This window comes from Callionymus lyra, chromosome 6 (assembly GCF_982586985.1).
Source record: "Callionymus lyra chromosome 6, fCalLyr1.hap1.1, whole genome shotgun sequence".
Taxonomy (NCBI): Eukaryota; Metazoa; Chordata; class Actinopteri; order Syngnathiformes; family Callionymidae; genus Callionymus; species Callionymus lyra.
The window spans coordinates 22962079-22984945 of NC_141823.1; the positions used below are offsets into that span (position 1 = coordinate 22962079).

Below are 22867 nucleotides of genomic sequence, written 5' to 3' on the forward strand. Positions count from 1 at the left end.
AGATGAGGAGCCATAGAGATGATTATGGATAAAAATGTTTGATACACTTTTATACCGGTCCATGAACACCGTTTTTTCAATCCCACTTTTATAATATCCACTCGAACAGAAAGGAAATGACAAATCTTTCAGCTTTGCTAAATTTTCACTACAAGCGGTTTTCTTAAAGAAAAAAAAAATGAAGAATTTATTTTCAAAGTATTCCCGTTGGCCACAAAAGAATTGAGGTTTGATGATAAAACTGTGGAAATATTTAAGTGACGTATACGTCTCAAAGGATTGGACGCCCTCCGATGAGTTGTGTACGGTAGCCTCTCTAAAGAAATGAGCAACACAGATTAGAACCTATGACTCATCCACTCTCTCAAAACGTGCCACTCGATGATCTCAAGAAGAGTCCTTTGGATCAAGAATGTAATAAGAAAAAAAAAATCAATACACTGCAAAGATCAATTTTAATTTTTATATTACACACTTTATGTATTAAGGAATTTCTCCCCCAGGGGATCAATAGAGTATCTATCCATCTATTTACCCTGTTGTCATCATCATGACTAAATATCTTCTGTCCTGTGGGGGCGCTAATCCTGTAAACAGGGCGAGTTGAAAACAACAGAATAAGAAACATAGTAATACAGTAAATACTGCAGGTTTGTGGAGCCAGTTGGGCTTTTATGAGGCAGATGACGTAAGAAAATATAAGGTAAGGTAAAAGGTAAAATATGACAGCAACACTATGAATCTGCAAAGCCACCTTGATCACTAACACACTGAATAGTCTGAAAGGATATCATTTGTAATTTTGTGAAGGAATATGTGTGGGCCCAAGTTTACATCAAAAGTTACAAATTACTGACCTGATTCAGAAAGTGTCCCAATTTTCAAATATAACAAGAACCAATATTTAGGTATCAATTTGGTGCCAACACGGAAAACACAAAATACAACAATAATAGCTTTTTTTGGTACCTTAAGTACCAAATACACATGTTCTTGGGGGTCAGTAAATGTATAATCCTTGAAAGCTATTCAAAACTGTTTGAATGTATGATAGATTGCTGGTTTTGCTACTGATGTTCAGGGTTACATAAGAAGTTATTAATAATATCAATATTCATGACCCTGACTGTGTACAGCTGTACAGGATGTATTCATTTGTTGTTGCAAGTTTTGTATTTAAAGAAACCTTTCTTTTTCAATAACATGCATCTTGATACATTGTTGATGAAATATCTTACAATGTAACGAATATAGCAGATTCCGCAATATTATTATTATCGTAGGCCAAATATTGCCAAAGTATCTAATCAAGGGTACCTCGTATTGCAGTGTAAACTGTAAATGTAACACAATGTATTTCAGGAGTGTGTTTTGTGTCGCATGTTAAAAGAAAAAGTACAATTCATTGTCTGCTTGCTAAGCAACTAAGCTATTCAACATCATAATGCTCCAAGTACAGGTAAAAAAATAACGTGCGTGTTTTTAAACTGGGCACACGGTGACGCAGTGGTTAGCGTGTTCGATTTGCATTACAGAAAGAAGGTTGTCGGTTTGCTTCCAGGTTGGGAGGGAGCCCACCTGTGACCTTTGTTTAAAGAAGTGGAGTATGTTTCCCCGTGTTGCGTAGGTTTACTCCAGGTACTCCGGTTTCCTCCCACAGTCCAAATGTTCTGAAACTGACCAATGCATTCTATAATGGCGGTATTGCTATTTTACCAATGTGGGCCATGAATACTTATGGACCATGAGTTAAAAGAGTGTGCAATAAAGTCTTTTTTAAAGGTCCATCAGTAGCATGTTTGTCTATTTTGCTTTCAATTACAGTGTTGCAACATGCACACGTCCATCTCGGCTGTTTCCACGGCAACAGAATTCCCTCCGTCAACTCGCAGACGTCTTCAGGCAGACTCGGTTTATAGCCCATAGTTCAGCCTAAATCCTGATTGTGTACTTTGAAATGTTGAAATTTGGGATTCGGGGAATTATTGAAAAATTTCCAATTTCCAAGTCATAAAATGTGGCGTAAGTATGAGTGTCCGATCCCCACATAATTGTTTTTCTTCAGCTTCAATAATGACAGCGGTGACAAAAGGAAGTGTCCGGCGCAGAAGGGATGCAGTGGAGCAGAGAGCAGCGCCTGTATCATTAGAGATTAACCTCGCCACAGGCTCTACAAATAGACCGTCTCCACCTATAAGCCGCCGACACACTGACTGTTATTTGAATTGCCAGGTTGCTGCTGTTCAAAGAGCTCCTCTGGAGCCGCACAAACTAAAATCAAATGCAACAGGACATGTTTGGTGGTGGTGGTGGAGGAGGGGGGGGTCTGGCAACATCATGGTCCCGTTCAAAGGAAGAATCAAGTCTTTAGAGTCGGTGGTGTGATGCTGCAGTTTCAGCGTGAATTATTAACACGACGATATGCATTTATGATGAAGGCTGGAAGCACAGCATCAGTGGAGACGCTCACAAAAACACTTGCTGGGGATTCTTGCTGTGTTCACACTGACCGACACATTTTAACCGACAGGTTTAATGAAGGATCCTCCGTCTCAAAGTATAAAAGGTGACTCATTAATTCCAAATCCGGTGCCAGTGAGGGTCACAGGGTTAAACTACTTCCTCAGAGAGGATCACACCTTCCTTGAGCATGTTGGCTTCGGCCAAACCATCGAGGCAAACATTTGTCCAGGTTTTGATCTCTTTCTTGAAGCTCGAAACACATTAAAAACCACAGAACAATACTCACACATTCCTTAACCGGTCGAAAAAAGGTTCTGATTCTGAAGCAAATCTGTCCTGCTAATAGTTGAATTCATCCAGATGTGAACCCAAACTGGACCCACAGTCAAATGTAACTTCAACATGTGGTTGATGGTGCCGTCATGGACTTGTGTCAGAGCCCTTTGTGTGTCCTTTTAAACGTATACCCTCATTTTGTTTTAAAGATAATACGATTTTGTTGGTTCTCTTTCTTTCTCATTTATATTTGTCTGCAAGCATTTCTTTTTCCTTTAAAGTACCCCTAATGTTTTGATTTACGTGTGTCTTAAATAGATGTTGGACCTCTATTGTACCCATCAGTAAGTTTCTGTTTGTACAAAACTCTTCTTTTCATTGAAATATTTATTTTAGAAATAGATACTTAAGCCCCGCCCACTGAAAACGCTTGGTTTTCCTGAAGCTAAAATAAGGTTTACCATAACTATGCCCACCCGCCGTGATTGGTTAAGGATTGAAAGTTTGGTTTTGAAATTAGATTCCCTTTAAGATAAATCTGTATTTAATATTAAGTCAATTTATACTACATTTACATATTTGCCTTTACTTCCTTAAGTTCACTTCAAAAATTTCACGTACAAAAAAAACATAGTAAAATGAATATGAGATTAGTACACACTACGTTTTTAGGATTATGTATGACATCAGAACTGCACTTTTTGATACAATACTGTTTCTTTGTTTTGTTTCTTTATACTTGATAGTTTTCAAGCTTTTTTCCATCCCATTAATAGAGGTGTGGAAAATATTGATACGGAAATAAACTGTACTACCTTGACATACAATAATATATTAAGAATTATTTTTTCTTTCGGTAAACAAAAATCAGGCTAAAGGATTACAGTGGTAACGTGAGCAAATATGGTTAAAAAAAATTGAAGTACAACATTAAAGCAGTTTTTTGATGGTTGATCGCATTGTAAACAAAGTATCCTTTTACGAATCAAAAAAAATTAAATACTCCTTCGAACACAAAATATGAATTTGATAACATTTGAATGATCCCTAGACGTGTCACAAGTATCTTTTATGAGTCATACCCCAGCATCATGGTTGTAACTACTCATTAGGTTCGCAGGGATATAATTGTTTATCCTGGTCTGGACCTTGTATGGGATTTTTCTTTGACTCTGAATTATTCATAGTGTCAGTTTAATAGAATTTTAAGGCAGAAAGAAGACAGAACATGCAGCCCTAACAGCAACATGGTTCCTGGTTATTGTCCTCTTATTTCTAAACCTGTGTTTGCACACAACAATAAGACAGAGCAGGGCTTTCTGCTTCAATTCAGACAGCAAAGTGGCCCTTTGTCACCAGCACACAAGAATCAAACACTTAAAAACACACAACACACAATCACATTGGATGAAAAAATGGACTGAGCTTCATATGAGTTTTGTGGCAGCAGTTTGTCCGAGACTTTCTTTTTCTGTTCCATCGTAAATCTCTATTGACAGTATATAGGTTGCACTCGTCTATCGTAGCAGGTGTCCACATTTTCTATTATTCTTTTTTCAGTCATTGTCAAGTTAGGCCCGAGTGCTTTTCTTTCCTCCAAAGACTTTCGTCGTCTCAACGTCAATGAGTTTAAGTGCAGCATGTTTATTTCATTCTTAAGTACACAGATGGATAATCGTTCACTTTAAAGCTGCATCATATGTATTTTTTTTTGTTTTCCACCATGAGGGTTAATGCATGACGCACAAATCGAGTGTTAACGATAAAGTCAAACTATCATTTCCTTCTTCATGTTTAACTGTAGATGCCATACAGCCTTCTGTGTATTAACGCCGCCTAATTTTCCGAAAACTACCGTCTTCCTCAGTGCATTATCTCTTTCTCACACCTGTCTCTCTCTCACTTCCTGCTTGAGCACCTGCTCGAGGCAGTTAACACGAAAATAATCCATAGATAAGCCTTGTGATTGTATGTGTTGTGCGTAAATGTAAAGTGTTATACAAAGTCTTGTAGAGTATAGTCGTCCTGGATAATAAAACAGCCTTGAAGGGATATTTTATCCCGATCATTTACAGTGTATATTTTTCATGAGCATCAGTGGAGAGGGTTTGATTAGAATGCAAATGTGTTGAACAAGAAGAACCATTTACCCACTCGTTTTTAATTCTCATTCAGTGATGACACTCGGTGATCAGACGAGAGGCACTTTGAGTCTCTCCGAGACATTTAATCATGTCTTGTGCGCGGCACCGTTATTACAGTAATAGCTATAATTCATATCAAGTATAGCTATTAGACGGCCCGTGAACGTTGCTACCTCAGAGCAACAGGGTTGAAAGTTGGATTCCAGTTTGAGGCGACTCTTGGTCAGGGAAGGGAGACTGACTCCAGACGACAAGATGTTAATTGACAAATCTAAATCTGTCAGGAGAAACATGCATTTACACCACACAGCCTCCGACTTCTTCAAAGTTGAGGAGAATTATTAGAGCAAGATGATGGACACCGAAATGAACATGACTCTAATATCTTCATTGAATGAAAGTAGAAACTTCAAGAATCTTGAAGACTTTCTTTTACACCTTCGACCGTACTTTGCGAGTTAAACTAAAGCCTAGAATCCCATTAAAATAATGGCATATTTGTATTTTATCTGAGTTACGGGGGTTACCACAGAAGCGAGGAAAATGTATTGTTGTTCTTTTAGACAGGAATGCAGTGTCGGTGCCTTCGGGAGTTTGTTCACATCCCACCCAAGATTACATTACCATTTTAATTTGACCCAAAAGTACAAAACTCCTCTGTTTAATTCAAGGGAGACGGACACTATTACCGGGTTTAAAAAGTGCTGCTCGGTTTTAAAGGTTTCTCGTCCTAAGCCATTACTTCCTCCACAGCTGTATTTACAGTTCGCTTACTTACCGATTAAAACTCAATATGCATTCAAATTCTCAGTCTCCTTTTTTCCTCTAACAATGTCAAAATACTTGACAGTGAAAAATCAACAAGGAGAATACATTATATCCTTCTCGGATTTCAAGTGCATCGGGTCAAGATCACTTATTAGGTTAAAGTACCATCCATTGAAACGTATTAGGAAGACCTTTAAGAACTACTATTGACATGAAACCGAGTTCCCGGGTACAACGAGTTCCAGGTTACACAACATCAAACCTCTCACGGCGCAATTAGATCTGACTTCTGACACATCAAACGATTAATTAATTAATAATTAATCCGATAAATCTATTTATTTTCAAGGGGAAATGACGCACAGGTGTTTTGCTTCAACATAGAAAGGTCACCACTGTGTTTAGCTGCACCTTATCTATAACTTCAACTTTGAATACCAAACATTCTTTTGAGCCACGTTTGCAACACTGGCTGCAGAGAAAAGAGGGAAAGAGAAAAAAAGGGGAAAAAAAGGAAAATATATTGAAACAAAGTAGAAGGGTGTGGAGCTTTATAACCTTACTGAGTATGTGTTGCCATTTATCCAACAGTCAAATAAGATTGAATACAAGATGCAGCAAATGTTTCATGCTATAAAAACATTCAATAATTAAATCTCAGCTGGTCCAGTATTCTGCTGCTTATCCAGGGTCAGGTCATAGGGGGCGGGGGCTTCGGCAGGGAGACCCAGACTTTCCTCTCACCAGCTACATTGTCCAGCCCGTCCCGGGGGACACCGAGTCATTCTCAGACCAGCTGATAGACCCGTCCCCCACAGCGTGTCCTGGATCACGTTTGGAACCATGGACTGGGATTTGGAAGAGACCACATCATCAACATACAACCATCAAACCGGACTAGAAATTAAAATCCATAAATGTTATGAACATTCTCTGCTACCACATATTTCAAACCCTACCCCTCCAGGACTCTCGGAGGGGGGACACTATCGAATGCTTTCTCCAAATCTACAAAAAGCAGGTTCCTGATAACATGATCCATAGTTCCACGGCATAAAAACGACATTGCTCTTAAATTAGACAGTGATATATTCCAGTCATGTCAACAAAATAATGAACACAAACGCACGCACCAGACATGTCACCATGCAGGGTGTGATCACGATGAATCACATTTTCATGGTGATCACCATTTCAGCAGCGACAATTAAACCAAGCAAATTGTCGGTGATATACGATGACTTCAAGCTCTTTTGAAATTCTTATCCAGCACTTTTTTCCTCATTAGATGTTATTCATCTGATCACAGTATGAAGTGAGATTCGTCTTTCACAGCCCGGAGACTTTATGATATAAGAGCAGATCAGAGCCATCGCTTTGATTGACTTGATGCCTTTTTGTCTCTAGCTAAGGACCACAAAAACAAATGGGTTGGGATGAGTTTAAGTGTTTGTCATTTATAAACACACTCAAATTAAATGTACACTTCTTATTTCAGTAGCAGAAAAATAAAATAAAATGTAATTCCTTTATGCTGATAACAAACGGTGGTTTAAGGGGAAGAACACGTTAGGTTTCTATGTTTCCAAACCCATTAAATAATTTACTACATTTTCGTTATTTCCATTGTCATTAGTGTAAATTGCAGCCATTCATACTATAGACTTTGACCTTTCCTTAACACGACTCAGCCGAATATCCGCTCTCTTGTGGTTTAACACCTTGATGCAGCCAGACGTGCATGGACTACAAACGCAGCAAGACTCCCAATCAAATGTTAAAATCAACCTCACCATCACCTTTTGACTCGCAAGGGCAGCAATTCTCTGCTAAAGCCCCTGAAGACTCCTGACCTTTCTTGACACGTAAAATAAAATGTATTTCAGTCGCTTCATTAGAACTGCAGCTCACCGTCGTGGAAAATATTCCTAATAATGAACCTGAATAGAAAATCATTACTTGTCAACTGAACATTGACAGAAATAACAAAGAAAATAATTTATGTTTGCTGCAGAAATAACACAGTTTATTTCACTATGTTGCACACAGGGTTGCGTAACATATGTCATGGGTAACAGTCATGTTACAGTCATGTGACAGAGCAGAAAAGTGTACTCATAAGTTAGGTAGATACCCGTCATAGTTCCAATCCTCCAGCAGTGTCGGGAAATTTAAATTTTCTCAGGGGCCACATTATATACACTGAATGTTGTAAGTGGCCATTAAGAAAAAATAAAGGAGGAAAATTTTTAAGAAATAGCTTGATTATTTTTTTTTAGATTGTCTAGTATTTGCTTGTTTGCTCTCAAAACAATTCAAGCAAATCTAAAATAGTATTTGGAAAAATATCCTTTTGTACTGGATTTTTAAAATTCAATTGAATTATAATTTTAGTTGTTTTTTTTAACAACTAACTATGCTAAAATTATTTTTCATTGTATCTTAAATAACTTCAACATTTAAATGACGTTGGATAAGAAAAATCTGATATAAAAGCAACATTTTCTCCCCAAATAGTATTTCATATTTGGTTAAATCTTTTTGAGAGGAAATATAAGGTAATAAGGTAAGGTAAGGCAAGGTAGAACTTTACTGAGGGATCAATAAAGTTCTACCTTACCTTACTTTATATAGATAGATAGATAGATAGATAGATAGATATATAAAACTAAGGTCCTAAAACAAAACCATAAAACATATTTATAGTTGAACTAGTAATGCATAATGAAAATGAACACAAAATCAAATATTTAGTTATGATCTTGACCTAATGAGGGCCACATAAATAGGGTCATGGGGCCACACTTCACCTTGTTATGTTCTACAGCGAGAAAATAAAGTTAGAAATAAAGTTCCATGACATTGGGGTTCACCCACAGTTTTGGTCACTCAGTTGAAATTATATGATTTAAGTATGATATTACAAATCAAGCTTAAATATATGTATATTACTTTACATGAAATATCAAGCACTCCATCAACTGGTTAAGGAGAAAGTTATTAAACTAGAATCACACCATCATACACACAGAATCCAAGCTAGAATCAGTTTTCTTTCCACACAAATCTATAATTTACAAGAAGACCATCTGATGCGTTTCGATAAGAAAAACCGACTGACAGACAACAGTGTCATCTGCCGACACACATCTAGCCATCTTCCCCAGCGATGGCGGGAGTCTGACACCAGTGGGTTCATGTAACGGTGAGGACCGGACCTGCCGGCAGAAGCAGCCCCGAGTCCACAGAGCGGCTCCTGCAGACAAACGTCAACATAAACAGTCTCGCAGCGGCTGCACTTCTCCACTCAAGTTCCGCCGCCGTTTGAGTCATGAAACGCCAACGTGACGACATATTGGCCCCCGGGGTCCGGCACGACCGGAACACTGAGTCACACGGCATTCGAACATCAGATAACCGCGTAAATTTAGCTCGAATTCAGGCGGCGCCTTACCTTCAGATCCGCACTCTCCGACATCTTGGATTTATTGGGTACCGGATCTGCGCGAATCTCCGACCCCAGCGGCGCGTTCTTGATGACGTCACGACGGATCGCTGCGCCGACATTTCAGAACATTTCCACAAAATAGTAAAAAAAAGAAACAACAACATACTAATTGACGTTGAGTTACATGATTGATGAGAACGAAACATAACAGTTTATTATGTTTTTTTTAATTAAAATTAATGCTAAAATAATGTAAACATTTTCAAATTAAAATATGAGTCTTTTCTATTGTACTGGTACAAACGTTTAGAATCAGAAACTTTTACTAAGTTGTAAACACAACTTAGTTTATTTATCGGTTTTACACGTTGATTAAAATAAGTCTGATATAATTTGATTCCAAATTATAAAATGTTCCGGTTCTAATTTAACTTACCCTTTGTTAAAATTCATAATATGATAAACGCAGTATTTTCATCAGTATATTATAAACAACACAACATTTGACAATGATATTTACCGGGAAACACTCGATTTGACCCAAAAGTTGTCTCTTTTAAAAATCACAAAAAAAAACAAAAAAACACAATAAACCCTCGATGTTATTATAAAGTGTTTTTTCCCTTATTCTTAAATTGTTCTTTGTCTTATGTTTTTCATGTAATCAACAATCGTCATAAAGCTGTATGTGTTTATCACTTTAATGTATCACTTTGTAAACCGATCACTGTTATCTTTAAACCAATTCAAATAAAACAAACTCAAATGTTTATCATTTCATTTACAGTTTGCTTATTTCCTTTGTTTCTCAAAACAAAACACACTAAAGCGTTCACAAGTATAGTTCTTGTCAAACTTATATATATATATATAATATAAAATATTGTTTGAGAATTTTTTTTATCCATTCATACATTTTCTGGAAAATCAAGAAGTTTAAAATTGTATTTACTTTTGTAGCTGTAACTCCAAGGTAACCAAGATGGCGGAACCGCGCGCATGCGTAGTGTCTCAATGGTAGGGTAGAGGATCCGGTAGCAGGAGTCGCTTAAAGGCGCACAGAAGGAGACGTGACGTTCCCGCCGCCGGAGGGTGCGTTTTTGCACCTCTGAAATATTATATTAATGATTTTATCTTTCTCTCCTTTGTGTAATGCTGTCTAAAACACACGTTGATCTTTCGAGGATCATTTTTTTTTAATATAAATGAATGGATCGTTCAGGTAAATAAATGTAAATCATTAATCTACATTTTCTTTTTTAGGGATCTGATAGCATATGTTTAAAAACGTACCTTTAAAGTGTCATTGAATGTCTCGAAAGGCGCTCTTGAATAACATAATACATTATTATTGTTATCATTATTATTAATATTAATTGTTGTTGTTGTTATTTTAGTATTGTTGATCATAATTATAATCATTGTTATTGCGACCTTGTTTATTGACATGTATTAACGCTTCTGTGTGAAAACTATTTAATGAATGAATGAACGAACTTGTTTATTTCGAACAAAAAATGTGTAATTTACAAAATAACAAAGCACCAATTAAACAAAAAATCAGAGTAAAAAAACCATAACAAAACCCTGTAGTTCGAAAAAGAAATAGGAAGAAGTAAAATACTTTTAATATTTTTTATTTTTTATTCCTACCCCTTTTTAATTGTTCTTTTGTTTTTGGCACATTGCCAAATATTGTTACACAAATATCCATACAAGAAATCCATATATGTTTTATTATTTATAAACACTATAACATAATATTTGTAATATATAAGCATATGCTAAATAGCTATACATAGATAAACATAATACACAGTATAACTGTCATCGTTAGTTCTCACATGTCCTCTTACATATACTATATAAAAAAAAATCTGTACAAACATATGAATCAATCTAGGAGCTGCAACTAAGATGTCTCAACATTTATTTAAAATAAAACATATGAATGATCACTGTAAAATTAACATTACATTACAATGTAATTCCAAAACACTAAGTAACGGTTTATTTATTTTATTAAGCTTAATATTATACAAGATTTAAACTTGTACTAGAAATAATGACACAATTTCAAACAGTAGCGCTTCCTCCAACCAGCCAGGAGATGGCGTCATGTCGTTTCAAATAAATCCGTCAGCCTCGTCAAGTGACCTTAGGGCGGTTATTGTGGTTATTTGTCTACAATGTTTGTTCATATCTCGTCCTATTGAGCTAAAACGACAAATAAATATCTGAGAATACAAAACTATCTCTGTTCCTAATGGGTCCGACAGAGCATCCATCTGCAGCAGCATTAGAGGTGAGACAGGTGTCTTCTTGTCAAACAACGGAAGATAAATACAGAATAAAAGCCTTAACTAAGAGCCGGACAACAACTGCAGCTGTATTAATCGTGTGTGGTTTTAATATTAGCTCAGCAAATGCACTTCTATAAGCAAAGAACACTTAATATATTTGACCACCACTTGAACACATGCTTTGAAAATTAAACATATTGTGTATGATGATGTGTTCTTAACTATTCATGTGGGGACGATACACAGCTAGTTATTGTTCAGTGCTATGTGTCTGTGGCTCACTAAAGCTTAAAATGTGTTAAAAATATAAGCATAATTAAGTTTTATTAGGATTATTTTTTTTAATGATCTGTCATAGATAGACCTTTGTTGGCGATAACATGTTTAAAGAGGTCCTCAGTAGAATATTAATGTTCTGAGTCGTGTGGAGAAGACAAAACACAAATGAGTGCTTTTGTTATTTCATAACCTCACTGATTATGATAATCATCCTTTTTTTTTTATTCAAGAGTTTCTCAATTATTAAAACACTTTTTCTTTTTACTTCAAGACAGCAAGTTGTCCTATACCTTTTAAAATGTCTAATACATTTAATAATAATTAAAAAAACAAAATTCCAGGATACCTCCTGAGGGATCAATAAAGTTCTACCTACCTACCTACAGAACTAAATTGTACTTAATCCAGAATATTGTCTTCTTTTATTTGCTTATTCAAATTTTATGTGATTAAATGCTTCTCTTGAACCTGATTTATTAAAAATGAATACACTGCAAGTTAAATTATGTTTTAAATATGCATCCAACATACGTTCTCATTTTATATTTTTCAATTCAATTCCTTATAACCTTGATTTTTTTTGTATTATTTGGTCGTGTTTAATCAAGTCAACATTCAGTTATAATTTTTATATATAATATCAATATAATTAATATAAATTTATTTATTTTTAAACATGATTTACTGATTTAAATATTTTGTTTATTTGCCTCCAGCACACATATACGTATCTAAAATAAATGTCAAAGACCAGGAGAGATCTTCACTCTACCCTCTGAACAAAGTGAGCACAATGATCCTTCCATTTCTCTTAAATATAGTTAATATCTTCGCACACATTCTTCCCAGATTCTCCATCCAGATGAGCATTTGCTGCCTCGTTAGTATTCCTCGCTGTGGAGGGCAATTACACTCACAGAACATCAGCATTCATCGAGTGTCAGTGACATGATGCGAGTCTCTGTCTCAGCAGGAATCATCCGGGGACTCCAGAGTCAAGTAATCAATATCTATTAGTCTTCCCATCACAAGAGTTACATTTCACCATTAGATCACGAGGCTCCCTGGACGCACGTCAAACATTATGAGTTGACTGAACATGTCAAGGATCTGATGCAGAGTAGACCTGATGAAGGGGATCAAAATACAACCAGAGGACATTGGATCCAGTTCTCTGGGAGCGCCATCAGGTGGCAGTCCAACACCTGGGAGAGGAAAGATGCTCGTGGAGTTTGAAGCAGGTTAATATACACTAAAAAAAATGTAAAGCGTGTTTCATCCAAATATTGCGTTTATTCGGGTGTGCGTGTGTATAAGTGAGTGACTCAATCCTATAACTGCTCATTACAAATATTCTTTACTCCATTTTCAAAGGAAAATTTCAAATATACATGATCAAAGGAGAGATTTGGAAGTAAGTGCTTCACAGGAAAAAAAAAAAACTATTCCTTTTTTTTTCTTTTTTTTTTAAACAGCATTTTGGTATGTGGGACGTCACAGTCCGGGTCCAGAAAAGTTGCCATTTTTTAAAGTGCTTAACGACGAGTAAAAACCATCTAAAACATAACAGTGAATTCATGAGATTTCAACACAGAAAACAACAAAAGAGTCGACTCTTAAGTTGATATCACAATTATACAAGCCATTGCACGTTGTCACATGATAGATATAAATATGTATATACTGTATGTATATAGTGCTTCTCATTTGTAGAATAGCTAACAAGCAGACGACCGAAACCCAACCGTCCTCCGGGTTTTTTTGCAAATAGCTCGAGTCGAGACGCCGTCGTTCGAGGGTCTGTCGCTTCATTCCGCCGCCGTGTCACTAGTGCTCCAGTGTGTCTGTACAGTCAAGTGTGTTCACGACGTGATTGGTGAGTGATGGGGTTGAGGTGAAAGGTCACGCGGGACGACGTCACGGAGGCAGCAGAGGCGGTTTGAAGGTGCAGGCGCCGCTGCACTGTCGAGGACTCAACATCTTACAGGAGAAATGATGAAGGGCGTCATGAGCTTCTGGGGAGGAACCAGTCCATCAGTGAGAACATGAACACACACACACACACACACACACACACAACAAGCTACTAAATCAATGCTGACCGGACTCAGTGAGACTGAGAGGAAATTAAAAGTGGTTACACTCAAAAAATAATTAAAGCAGATTAAATAGAATTAGCAGATACGTTATCTTCTGTACATTATCTCTACAGTTTTGCTGTAGCCTATCCCAGCTACAAGGGGCAAAAGGCAGTGGACACCCTTGACAGGCGACTCCATAACACTGAATGTTTCGAAATAAACCACTTACTCAAAAAGCTCAAATAAACTTAACACATAAACTTTAAGCTGTCTCAGCAAAATTGTGGTAATTGAATGCCAGGGAAAAGTTAACTGTATCATTATTATTATTCCTAATTTAAATCTTTTTTAAATGTATTCATCTAATATATAATATTCTAAGTGCCGCCATAGAACAGAATTATACTTAAAAACACAAAACAATACTTACATTAGACTACTTATGAATCTTTGTAGAACATAAACAGTTTAAATATCATATTGTCTTTATTTTTTGTTTTGTTTTCATTGATGAATGCAACGTTTATTTTCTGAAAATAGAACCAAAAATCATTAACAACATTGTCGAAAAACCTTACTACCTGATAAAATGGTATTCCTGTCCTTTCTTATAATCAAAACATGCATTTGATCAGTTGCATATTTACAGTATTACCCCTGAAATGACATTAATGGATCCGGATTCAGATCCGATTGAATTACCTTCAGATGTAAAGCAGCCTTTCTCGCGTCTACCAAGGAATTGAATAAGTAAGGCCAGAGACGAGGTCTAGATATAGAGCGCTAATGTATGCCGTTTGCCCCCGTGGTATTTGCACTGACCCTCTGTGTATTTAAACCGCTGTAACACTAAACCAATCCTTTAGCCGCTGGCATTAGTAGATGTCTACTGCATGTAACCGATACACTGCCACATAATGCTCCGTCTATTCAATTTTTCAGCGCATGATTTAGAAGAAAACACCCTTTGAAAATAAAACAATGTGGTTTAATTTCCATCCGTGCGATACTGAATAAAATGATGGAGGAGAAATTTGAGTTTGAATGGATTGGTCAGTGTTGAATATGACGGCGTCACTTCTGTTTCTTATCTAAACCAGGATGAGTTTTGATTCATTTTCTCTCAGTATTATATCGAGGGTTACTAAAGTCTACTCCGCTCGGAATCTAAAGGAGACTCACCTCGAACAATCTGTAGCTGCTGGACCATCTCCTCTCTGTACGACAACTCACGCTTCATTTGATCCTGAAAATTATCTGAAAGGAAGAAGCAAATGACGAGAGGAATTAACAGTGATATCCAGCACTATGAAGCATAATATTGTAGACCTGCACCATCAGCAATGGTGTACTCAAAGTAAACAAATACTTTTGTCTGCATTTTGTGACAAAAATAGTCACATTTATGCAAGAATCTCATGACATTTTAATGGGTGTATTTCTGCAATGCTATAGTAATGAATCCAAACATACAGATGTACTGAGTGATGCACAGGAAAAAAGATAGAAAATCTAAGAAGACAAGTCGAGAAAAGCAAGACAAGCGTTTTAAAGAAATGCAACAGCAAGTGGATTTTCTATCTTAATACTGCTTTACACCAGCAGTCTCGAAAACATGTTCCTAGTTTCTTCCTGGAATCATATCCAACATTCTGATGATACACTCCATTTTTACTTCTTTTACCGTCATTCATTTTCTACTGCTTAGTCCGTTATGGGGCCCCGGGGACTGGAGCCTATCCCATGCTACTGGGGGGGAGAGACAGGGGACACCCTGAACAGGCACCAGCCTCATGTGATGCGCAACAGATTTAAAAAACTGCTTAAATCCTGATCATTTAAAATCACATTGAAATGCAAGAGTTATTACCTTTTAAATGTTGAAATTCCCTCTCCAGCTTTTTCCTTAACTCCATTTGCTCCACAAGCTGCTTCTGCAACTCCTCTGGAAAAAAGGCAAAATCACTTAATCTTGGACAAATGCACCTGAACTCATCAGGAAAGCAAAATACTGTGGCATTAAAATATATATTTGATACTGGTTTAATGCATGAATTATAGATAAATCCAGTAGAGTCATGAATTAAGAGACATTTTTACACATATAAAACAAAACTCAATTTTAAATTGAAGTCTACAAAATTAAAAAAGCTATATTTAGTCTTGGATTTGGCTAATATCGGATAAAACCAAACCCCCTGAAAATACAGGGTGAAACAGTCAAATAAATTGTAATATCACAAGTAACTCAAACTCCTAATGTAAGTAGATAAGTAGGTAGTATTTTATAAACACCACATAACATTACATTAAATCACAATTAAATCAGAACTCATGTGTCAATGTTTTAAATCAAACAAACACAATTAACTTTTTTTTTTTTTTTTTAAAGAAATTGTTCATAAAGTTTTATGATACAATAACAATGACCAAGATTTTTGTAAACAACAACATCACCACAGCATCAAAGAGCATAAAATTAAGCTAGAAATTGAATTTGAAATAAAATACAAATTTACAATTTGGCAATACGGTGATTATATATATATATATATATATATATATATATATATATATATATATATATATATACTATATCTTCTAATAATCATTCAATATATATATATAAGATCATTCATAATTAAAAATAAAACAAATTCGTTTTTTTTACCGTCAGCAAACACTGGAAGCAAAAAAAAAAAATCCTTATCACGATATTATTTTTAATTTACAAACTAAAGTAAAATAATTCGCAACAAAGTGTTTATTTTAAAGTTGCAGTAAATAAAATATTTGTTTTACAAAAATAAATATATACAACCCAACTTAAAAAAAGATCAGCTCAGAAGTATCGTCACGCACGAACAAATATCGTGAGCGATCACGGAGGTTGAAACAAGCCTCTCCACGCGCACGCATCCATCATCAGTTAAGGCTCTGCTTGTCCAGCACTTATGATGACGTATGTAGTCCGGATGCAACATGAATGTTGATGTGACCTCAGTAATGGCGGCACCAGGTGGGCTTCAAACCCTCCTCCTTCCTCCCTCCTCGCTGTAATTGCCTTGCGATGGCCCGGAGCCTTGCGGACCGGGAGGATGGTATTGGAGTCCCGGGGTTTTTCCACGCGTCGTGAAATAATGAGCTGTCCCGCCTCGGGCGCGTCACTCTGTTCGCCTCAAATATTAATAGTCTCTAAACGATCTTCTCTCCGCCATGATCAGTCAGAACACGTGATTAAGTGTTTTTACACGGAAGCACTTCAGGCCCGCGAGACATGCTCGTCATTAGCAGCCGTTTAGCATTAGCTTTTCATTAGTTTTTATTCGACGCCATTTAACGTCACGTTATCCTGGATTCTACGATAATAAAAAAAATAAAACATTTGATATATAGCTCTTAATGTTATTGGGTTGTTTTTGTTTGCCATTCACCGTAATGACCGCCAAAATATTTGATGAATATTAAGAAGCGGGCCTCGGGCGCCATTTTGAAGTTACACTTCAACGTATTTTATTAAACATAATAACCTAGTAAAAATAACAAATATAATGTTATAGATAAATCTATAAATCTTGTTATTAATTAATCAATCGTCGTGTCTTACCTTTTGCCATGTTCTCTAGGTCTCTTTTGTGGACGCTGATGTCGATCTGTATCGATCCATCGCCTGCGTAAATCAATTTTTTTTTATTAATATGCAGATTCGACAATTTAAATAGTTGCGAGTTTAGTTTAAAATAAAGTTTAAAAAACACATACACACAAAAAGTACCTTGTCTGTTCTTCGGCTCGTGGTAGGAGATGGAGTTGTGCCGATATTCAGACTCTGTAAGAAAAAAAAAAAAGGACAATTAAAAAATATATATATTTCCCCTCAATGTTATCTTTGCGATAGTGAAATAAAATAGGGTTTAATTTATAGTTACCGGTGGGTTTTGGGGGGCTGCTCGACAGGGGTTCGATCAAATGGCGCAAGTGTGTGTCTTTGTCGTGAGCGTGCACCTGCAAGAAATGACGCACATCAATTACATGTAATTCGATTTAATTGTTTTATACAACAATTATACAACAGCGTTTTAAAATGTATACTATAGGAAATAAAAAGATGTAATTTTCAAATAAATGGCAATGTATTAAAAATAGTAAACTATACGAGTATTTGCTTTATTAGATATTTTTCTCCTACAGCGGAAATTTTATTTTATACTTTATACAAACATATGTTGCCGTAAAAGATATTAAATGTCGTTTATTTTAAATTGAAGCCGTATATTCGTCCTTTAAATCTTTATTTTGACATGAACGTATTATTTATTTTTTTTAATCTATTTTTTAAAAGTCCCTCACCTTGTGAATCGGGGATTCTCTCCGCCTGTCTTCGGGGGTCCTGCTCCTCCCCGGGTCCTCCGGTGATTCTGCCCCGGGACTGGACAAATGGGGCTCCTGGGTCTCCTCGGCGCCAGATGAGATGCGCTCAGGTACCGGGGAATCCCGTTCATTCCCACCGGGTGAGATCGGACTGGAATCATCATCATCGTCATCCTGACCCTTGTGCGACTCCACGTCCACATCCGGGTCCTCGTCCTCCTCCGCGCTGTCCCGGTCCGGGGACGCGGATCTGTAGCTGGAACTCTCGCTGACAAAATCCGGGGACAGGTATCCAGTGCGCACGGCGTAACCCTCCCGGTTGCCGTACAGTTTGGCGATCGTCTCGGCGTCTTTGACCACGGGTCTGAAGGCCGAGATGTAGCTGACCTTCCTGTGGGGGGTCTCGTCTCCGGACTTGTCCTCGTCGTTCCTGGACTGGGAGCTGGAGCAGCGCTCTCCCGCGTCCTGGTGCAGCTCTTTGGGCGTGTTCCGATCGCTTTGGTCTGACAGGTCCAGGTCACCCTGCCGGATCATCTCCTGGGGCTTGGGAGGAGACCCCGGATAGGGGGGTAACGAGAGCCCGCCCGGCGTGGGCCAGAACATGGGGAAGGCCGGGTAAATAGCATCCTTCGCTCCGGGCCAAAACACACCTGGTACGTTTGTTTTACTCGCATCTGGAACCCCGTCTGCTTTTTTTGGACACAGGCCGTATGTGGGGAAGCCGTAGGGGTGATGGGGGAACAAGGGTGGGGGGATCTTCTGGAGGATGCCGAAGCTTTTGCTGGGCACGGGGATCACCGGGTAGCTACGTGGACCCCCTGCTAGACTTAAAGTATTCCCCCCCTGGTCGTCATCGCATCTTGAAGTTTTGTGCGGCGTCTCGGGGGAGGTGGTCCTGATCAGACTCGAGGAGGACTGGGACTTCAAGGATGATGAAGAGCTGCTGATGGGGAGAGTCCTCTTCCGGCTCCCCCCGTTGAACATGGCCTTGACGTCCTCCCACGCGTGGTTGATGTCGTCCGAGGACTTCTTCTCCGTCAGCTTCAGGTGGCGCCTCCACGAGTTGAAGTTGGCGGCGTCCGGCTGCAGGTACTTGGACTCGGGGGTCCGGTGCGAGTGGAAGATGAACTTGTTGGGGGAGAAGTACATGCTGCAGAAGGTGCACTTGATGCACTTGGCCCTGGAGCTGTTGTAGCGCGCGGGGATGAAGCTGCCCCTGCAGCCCCACGCGCAGTCGTGCGTCACGTCGAAGGCGAAGTTCTCGGGGAGTTTCGGGGGGCTGTGGGCCCCCAGGAAGGACTTGCATAAACGCTCGGCCTCGCGTTTGGTGATCATCCCGCAGCGGCGCGAGGAGATGGGCATGGCCCCCGCGCGCCGCAGCAGCTCCAGCTGCACCGGCGTGCACTGCACGCACGTGATGCCCAGCGCCACGCGCCGGTTGTGGATCTCGTTGTAGCTGTAGTTCTTGAGCAGGGTGTTGGAGATCTGGGCCAGGCACAGCCGCTCCTTGCCGTCGATCACCAGGGACACGATGGGGATCCCGTACAGGGAGGTCTCGCTGACCTGGTTGGGCTTCAGGGAGCTGGAGAAGCTCTGCGCCTCGTGCTTGGAGCCGGACGACGAGTCCGAGTCTCGGCCCGAGTCTCGCAGGTGTCCCGGCATCGAGTCCATCCCGAGGTCGCCTGCAAAAAAAACACATGGAACATGAAAACCAAGATTCAATATTAACTATAACAATTAAAGTTACCGAAATATTTAAAGGGATCTTGAATTCCACCTTGTCCAACTAGTGACTCACTTGTGCTTCTTATCCCTAAACTGTTCCCCGCAGCGAGGAGCCCCTACTTAAGAGCCACCTAAGACGGGATCAGAACAGAAGGAGGACGCAAATGCGCTTAGTGCAGGTAAAGAACCACAATAAGCTGCTTTGCTGGTAATTACACAGATCAGAGCCGAGCGTCTTCTCATTGGTAATAAAAGACTAACATATATAATTAAAGGTTCTGCGCAGATTAGACTCGGACAGTAACTCGGAACCAGGGTTCACGCGGGCCACACTCACCTGCGCGTACTTACTTCTGGCGCAGGCCGAGCGGAGGAAATTACGCGCGTGTACATCGAATATTAGCGCAGAGTAAACACAAATACATACCTTTATTTGAAGACAAAAAAACCCCCTTCTCTTCTTAAGTGTCCCTCAAATAAAAACTGGGATAACGGATTTAAATGCGGTCCTCAGGTGGAGAGTCAGTGCGAGCTGGAGACTTTATTTGCGTGTATTGAAGCGCAGACAGGAAGCCTCCATCCTGCTGGATCCAGACGAGGTTAATGCAAGTGGAGACAGTAGACACACGGTACCCTCCCTTCTTCTCCCTCTCTCTCTCCCTCTCTCTCTCTTGCTCTCCCCATCACTCGTTCTCCCGTCCCTCTCTCTCTCTCTCTCCCTCTCCCTCTCTCTCCTTCAGTGATGCTGAGACAAAAATCAACAAATCCGCAATTTTGCATGAGATCTCCTGCTCTGTTCGACCTCAGTCGACCTCGAATGCATCACAATAAATCTCATTTAAGGACAAACACACAGTCTTATCACGTTACACGAAGAAAAATAATAAGCGTGTCATTTTTTTTAGTTTTAAAATGTCAAAAGATTTCAAATATTTTCTTACACAAATATTTATTACTATTGAAACGCATATTGTTACGCATTTAATTCATTATTTGGAGTATAGATTAATTTATATATGAAGTCTCCATACATTTTATTTAAAAAACACATCATAATTATTAATTGTATGTTGTAATCAACATACAATATATAAAATACTGTTTTATAGCATGCATAATAGCTATTTTTTTAAGAGAGAAACACGAAGCCAGAAACAGTTTAATGGAAAGCGATCTATATTTAAATAGTTTACAATTAAATAAAAATCCGCCACAGAGCCACGTTAAGTTTGACGACATAATGTTAAAATGAATGATAAATAACCAACAAGAATAAGAGGAGTGCAGCACCAGAATAATAGGGATTAGAGCTAAAAATGTTTCAAGTAATATCTGGACAGTTGGGTGGAGAAACTGATCCACTGCAGTTCGAAGCATGTCTTGTGTTTCCACACTGGAGTAGAACTGAAGGAGAGCAAGTGACACTTTGGAGAGAAAGCAGGATGACAAAAGGCCTGCGCTCATTTATCAAGTTACACCGCCATCTGTTAGGTTTCCACGCCGACCAGCACGTCACTGCAAAGATATGAGAGAGAGAGAGAGAGAGAGAGAGAGGGAGAGAGAGAGGGAGAGAGGGAGAGAGAGACACAGAGAGAGAGAGAGAGAGAGAGAGAGACAGAGAGAGAGAGAGAGGTAGAAGAACTGCTGTGACTACAATCTAAATGATGCCTGTGCTTCTCTCAAACTGAATTATAAAAACAATAATTAAAACAAAGACCAAATTAAAAGCATGTCTTAAAGGGGTCGTGCTCTTAACAAAAATAAATAAATAAAAAGTATATTATATCAATTGCTTCCTCGCATTTATGCTAAATTGCTGAATAAAATAAAAATATTTATTTTGTATATGAAATTGTAATAAATCAATTACTGTACCACTATATACGATTATATAGTATATTCGTGTATATTATTAAATATTTAAAAAAAAACCACTTTATATTCATTTTTATTAATGAAATGAACGATCAAAGTGTTGACAGGCTCTCCAAAACCGGAAGACATGTTATAATCTCACCGGAAGTCCTGCAAAATATATTTCTTTCTTCTCGGGATACGAAATTTAAAAATGTTTCGACTTGTTTTTACTTTAGAAAATCAAACTGTATTGCACGAATGATAAATTCACAACAGTTTACCAGGTTAACATTTCTATCGTCGTTTTAACTATTAATTTATTTTATCTAATTTGAATGTTTTTTGCTGATAGTGGAGGTTCCTGTGGAGGGTTCCGTGTCACCGAATTCGTTAATGCATTGAATATAAAACATTATTAAAAAAAAACACATGTTTAAATTAATCATATCAATAAAATAAATTTGAATGCGCAAAAAAACAAACAACCATGAGCGTCATCTTCGTTCTCCTCACTTTTCCTGCAATATTAATGCAGAACCTGATCCCGGAGTCTCTCTTCTTCAATAATTACAATTTATACTGTAATTATTCGTCTCTGGTGAATTATTTATCGCGCGGACGTGAATGCGGCCATTGTGGCGTCTGTGACTGCGCGGGAAAGTTGATCTGACGCGCGCGGCTTTTAATTAGACGTTTGAGCGGTAATTTTAGGAGCCTCTTTATGACACAAATGACCCGCGACTCATTGATATTCACACGATTGTTTAAACAAACCTTTGCTCTGAAATATTCATGCGCTTCGGGTTCAACTCATTCAAGTCTCAAACGCAGGTGAAACTCCGCTGATGGATTATTCAACACAACAACAAAAGTCAACTAAAGCCACATTTAAACGCGATCTTAAGGAATATATCGAAGAGTCTCCTTTGTTCTCAGTGACTGGTTAACTAACAAATATATTTTCAAATGAATTTTAACGTTTTGATGATATAATATAAATGGATTCCTAATTATTGTGGTTGCTAAATTAATGTTTAGTTAAAATAAATGAACATATGAACACGATATTTAAAAAATCATGCCAGTCTTTATAGAAAGAAATATAATCTTAAAATAAGATTTTTTATTTTTCTAAATTCTATTTAAACACAG

At 38.1% G+C, this 22867-nt stretch overlaps 2 protein-coding genes across 2 annotated transcripts in view; both read right to left on the minus strand.

The window, feature by feature from the left end:
• The window catches only part of LOC148077620 (E3 SUMO-protein ligase PIAS1-like), a 43685-nt gene extending 33978 nt beyond the window's left edge, over positions 1 to 9707 (minus strand). The window contains exons 1-2 of the mRNA XM_087794319.1: positions 9620 to 9707; positions 9106 to 9206 (exon numbers count right to left, since the gene is read on the minus strand). Of these exons, the coding sequence (XP_087650445.1) occupies positions 9106 to 9129 (24 nt within the window). The 5' untranslated portion in view covers positions 9130 to 9206; positions 9620 to 9707. The remainder of the gene's footprint in view (positions 1 to 9105; positions 9207 to 9619) is intronic.
• A 3270-nt stretch (positions 9708 to 12977) lies between these two features.
• On the minus strand, positions 12978 to 19804 carry LOC148077621 (SKI family transcriptional corepressor 1 homolog-B-like). The gene is made up of 7 exons (XM_087793302.1): positions 18113 to 19804; positions 17692 to 17767; positions 17538 to 17591; positions 17370 to 17432; positions 15633 to 15707; positions 14945 to 15019; positions 12978 to 13696 (listed from the first exon to the last, which is right to left on the minus strand). Exons 1-7 carry the CDS (start codon positions 19802 to 19804, stop codon positions 13599 to 13601), a joined length of 2133 nt encoding a protein of 710 aa, XP_087649428.1. The 3' UTR covers positions 12978 to 13598.
• Positions 19805 to 22867: the final 3063 nt, after the last annotated feature.

What these genes read in the sequence shown, in the direction of transcription:
- LOC148077621 (XM_087793302.1), bottom strand. Translation starts at nt 19,804, where the DNA reads ATGGACTCGATGCCGGGACACCTGCGAGACTCGGGCCGAGACTCGGAC. An exon ending in GAGAATCCCCGATTCACAAG is followed by an intron (nt 17,768 to 18,112) that starts GTGAGGGACTTT and finishes CATTTCTTGCAG; the next exon opens with GTGCACGCTCACGACAAAGA. An exon ending in CCTAGAGAACATGGCAAAAG is followed by an intron (nt 15,708 to 17,369) that starts GTAAGACACGAC and finishes CCTTTTTTCCAG; the next exon opens with AGGAGTTGCAGAAGCAGCTT.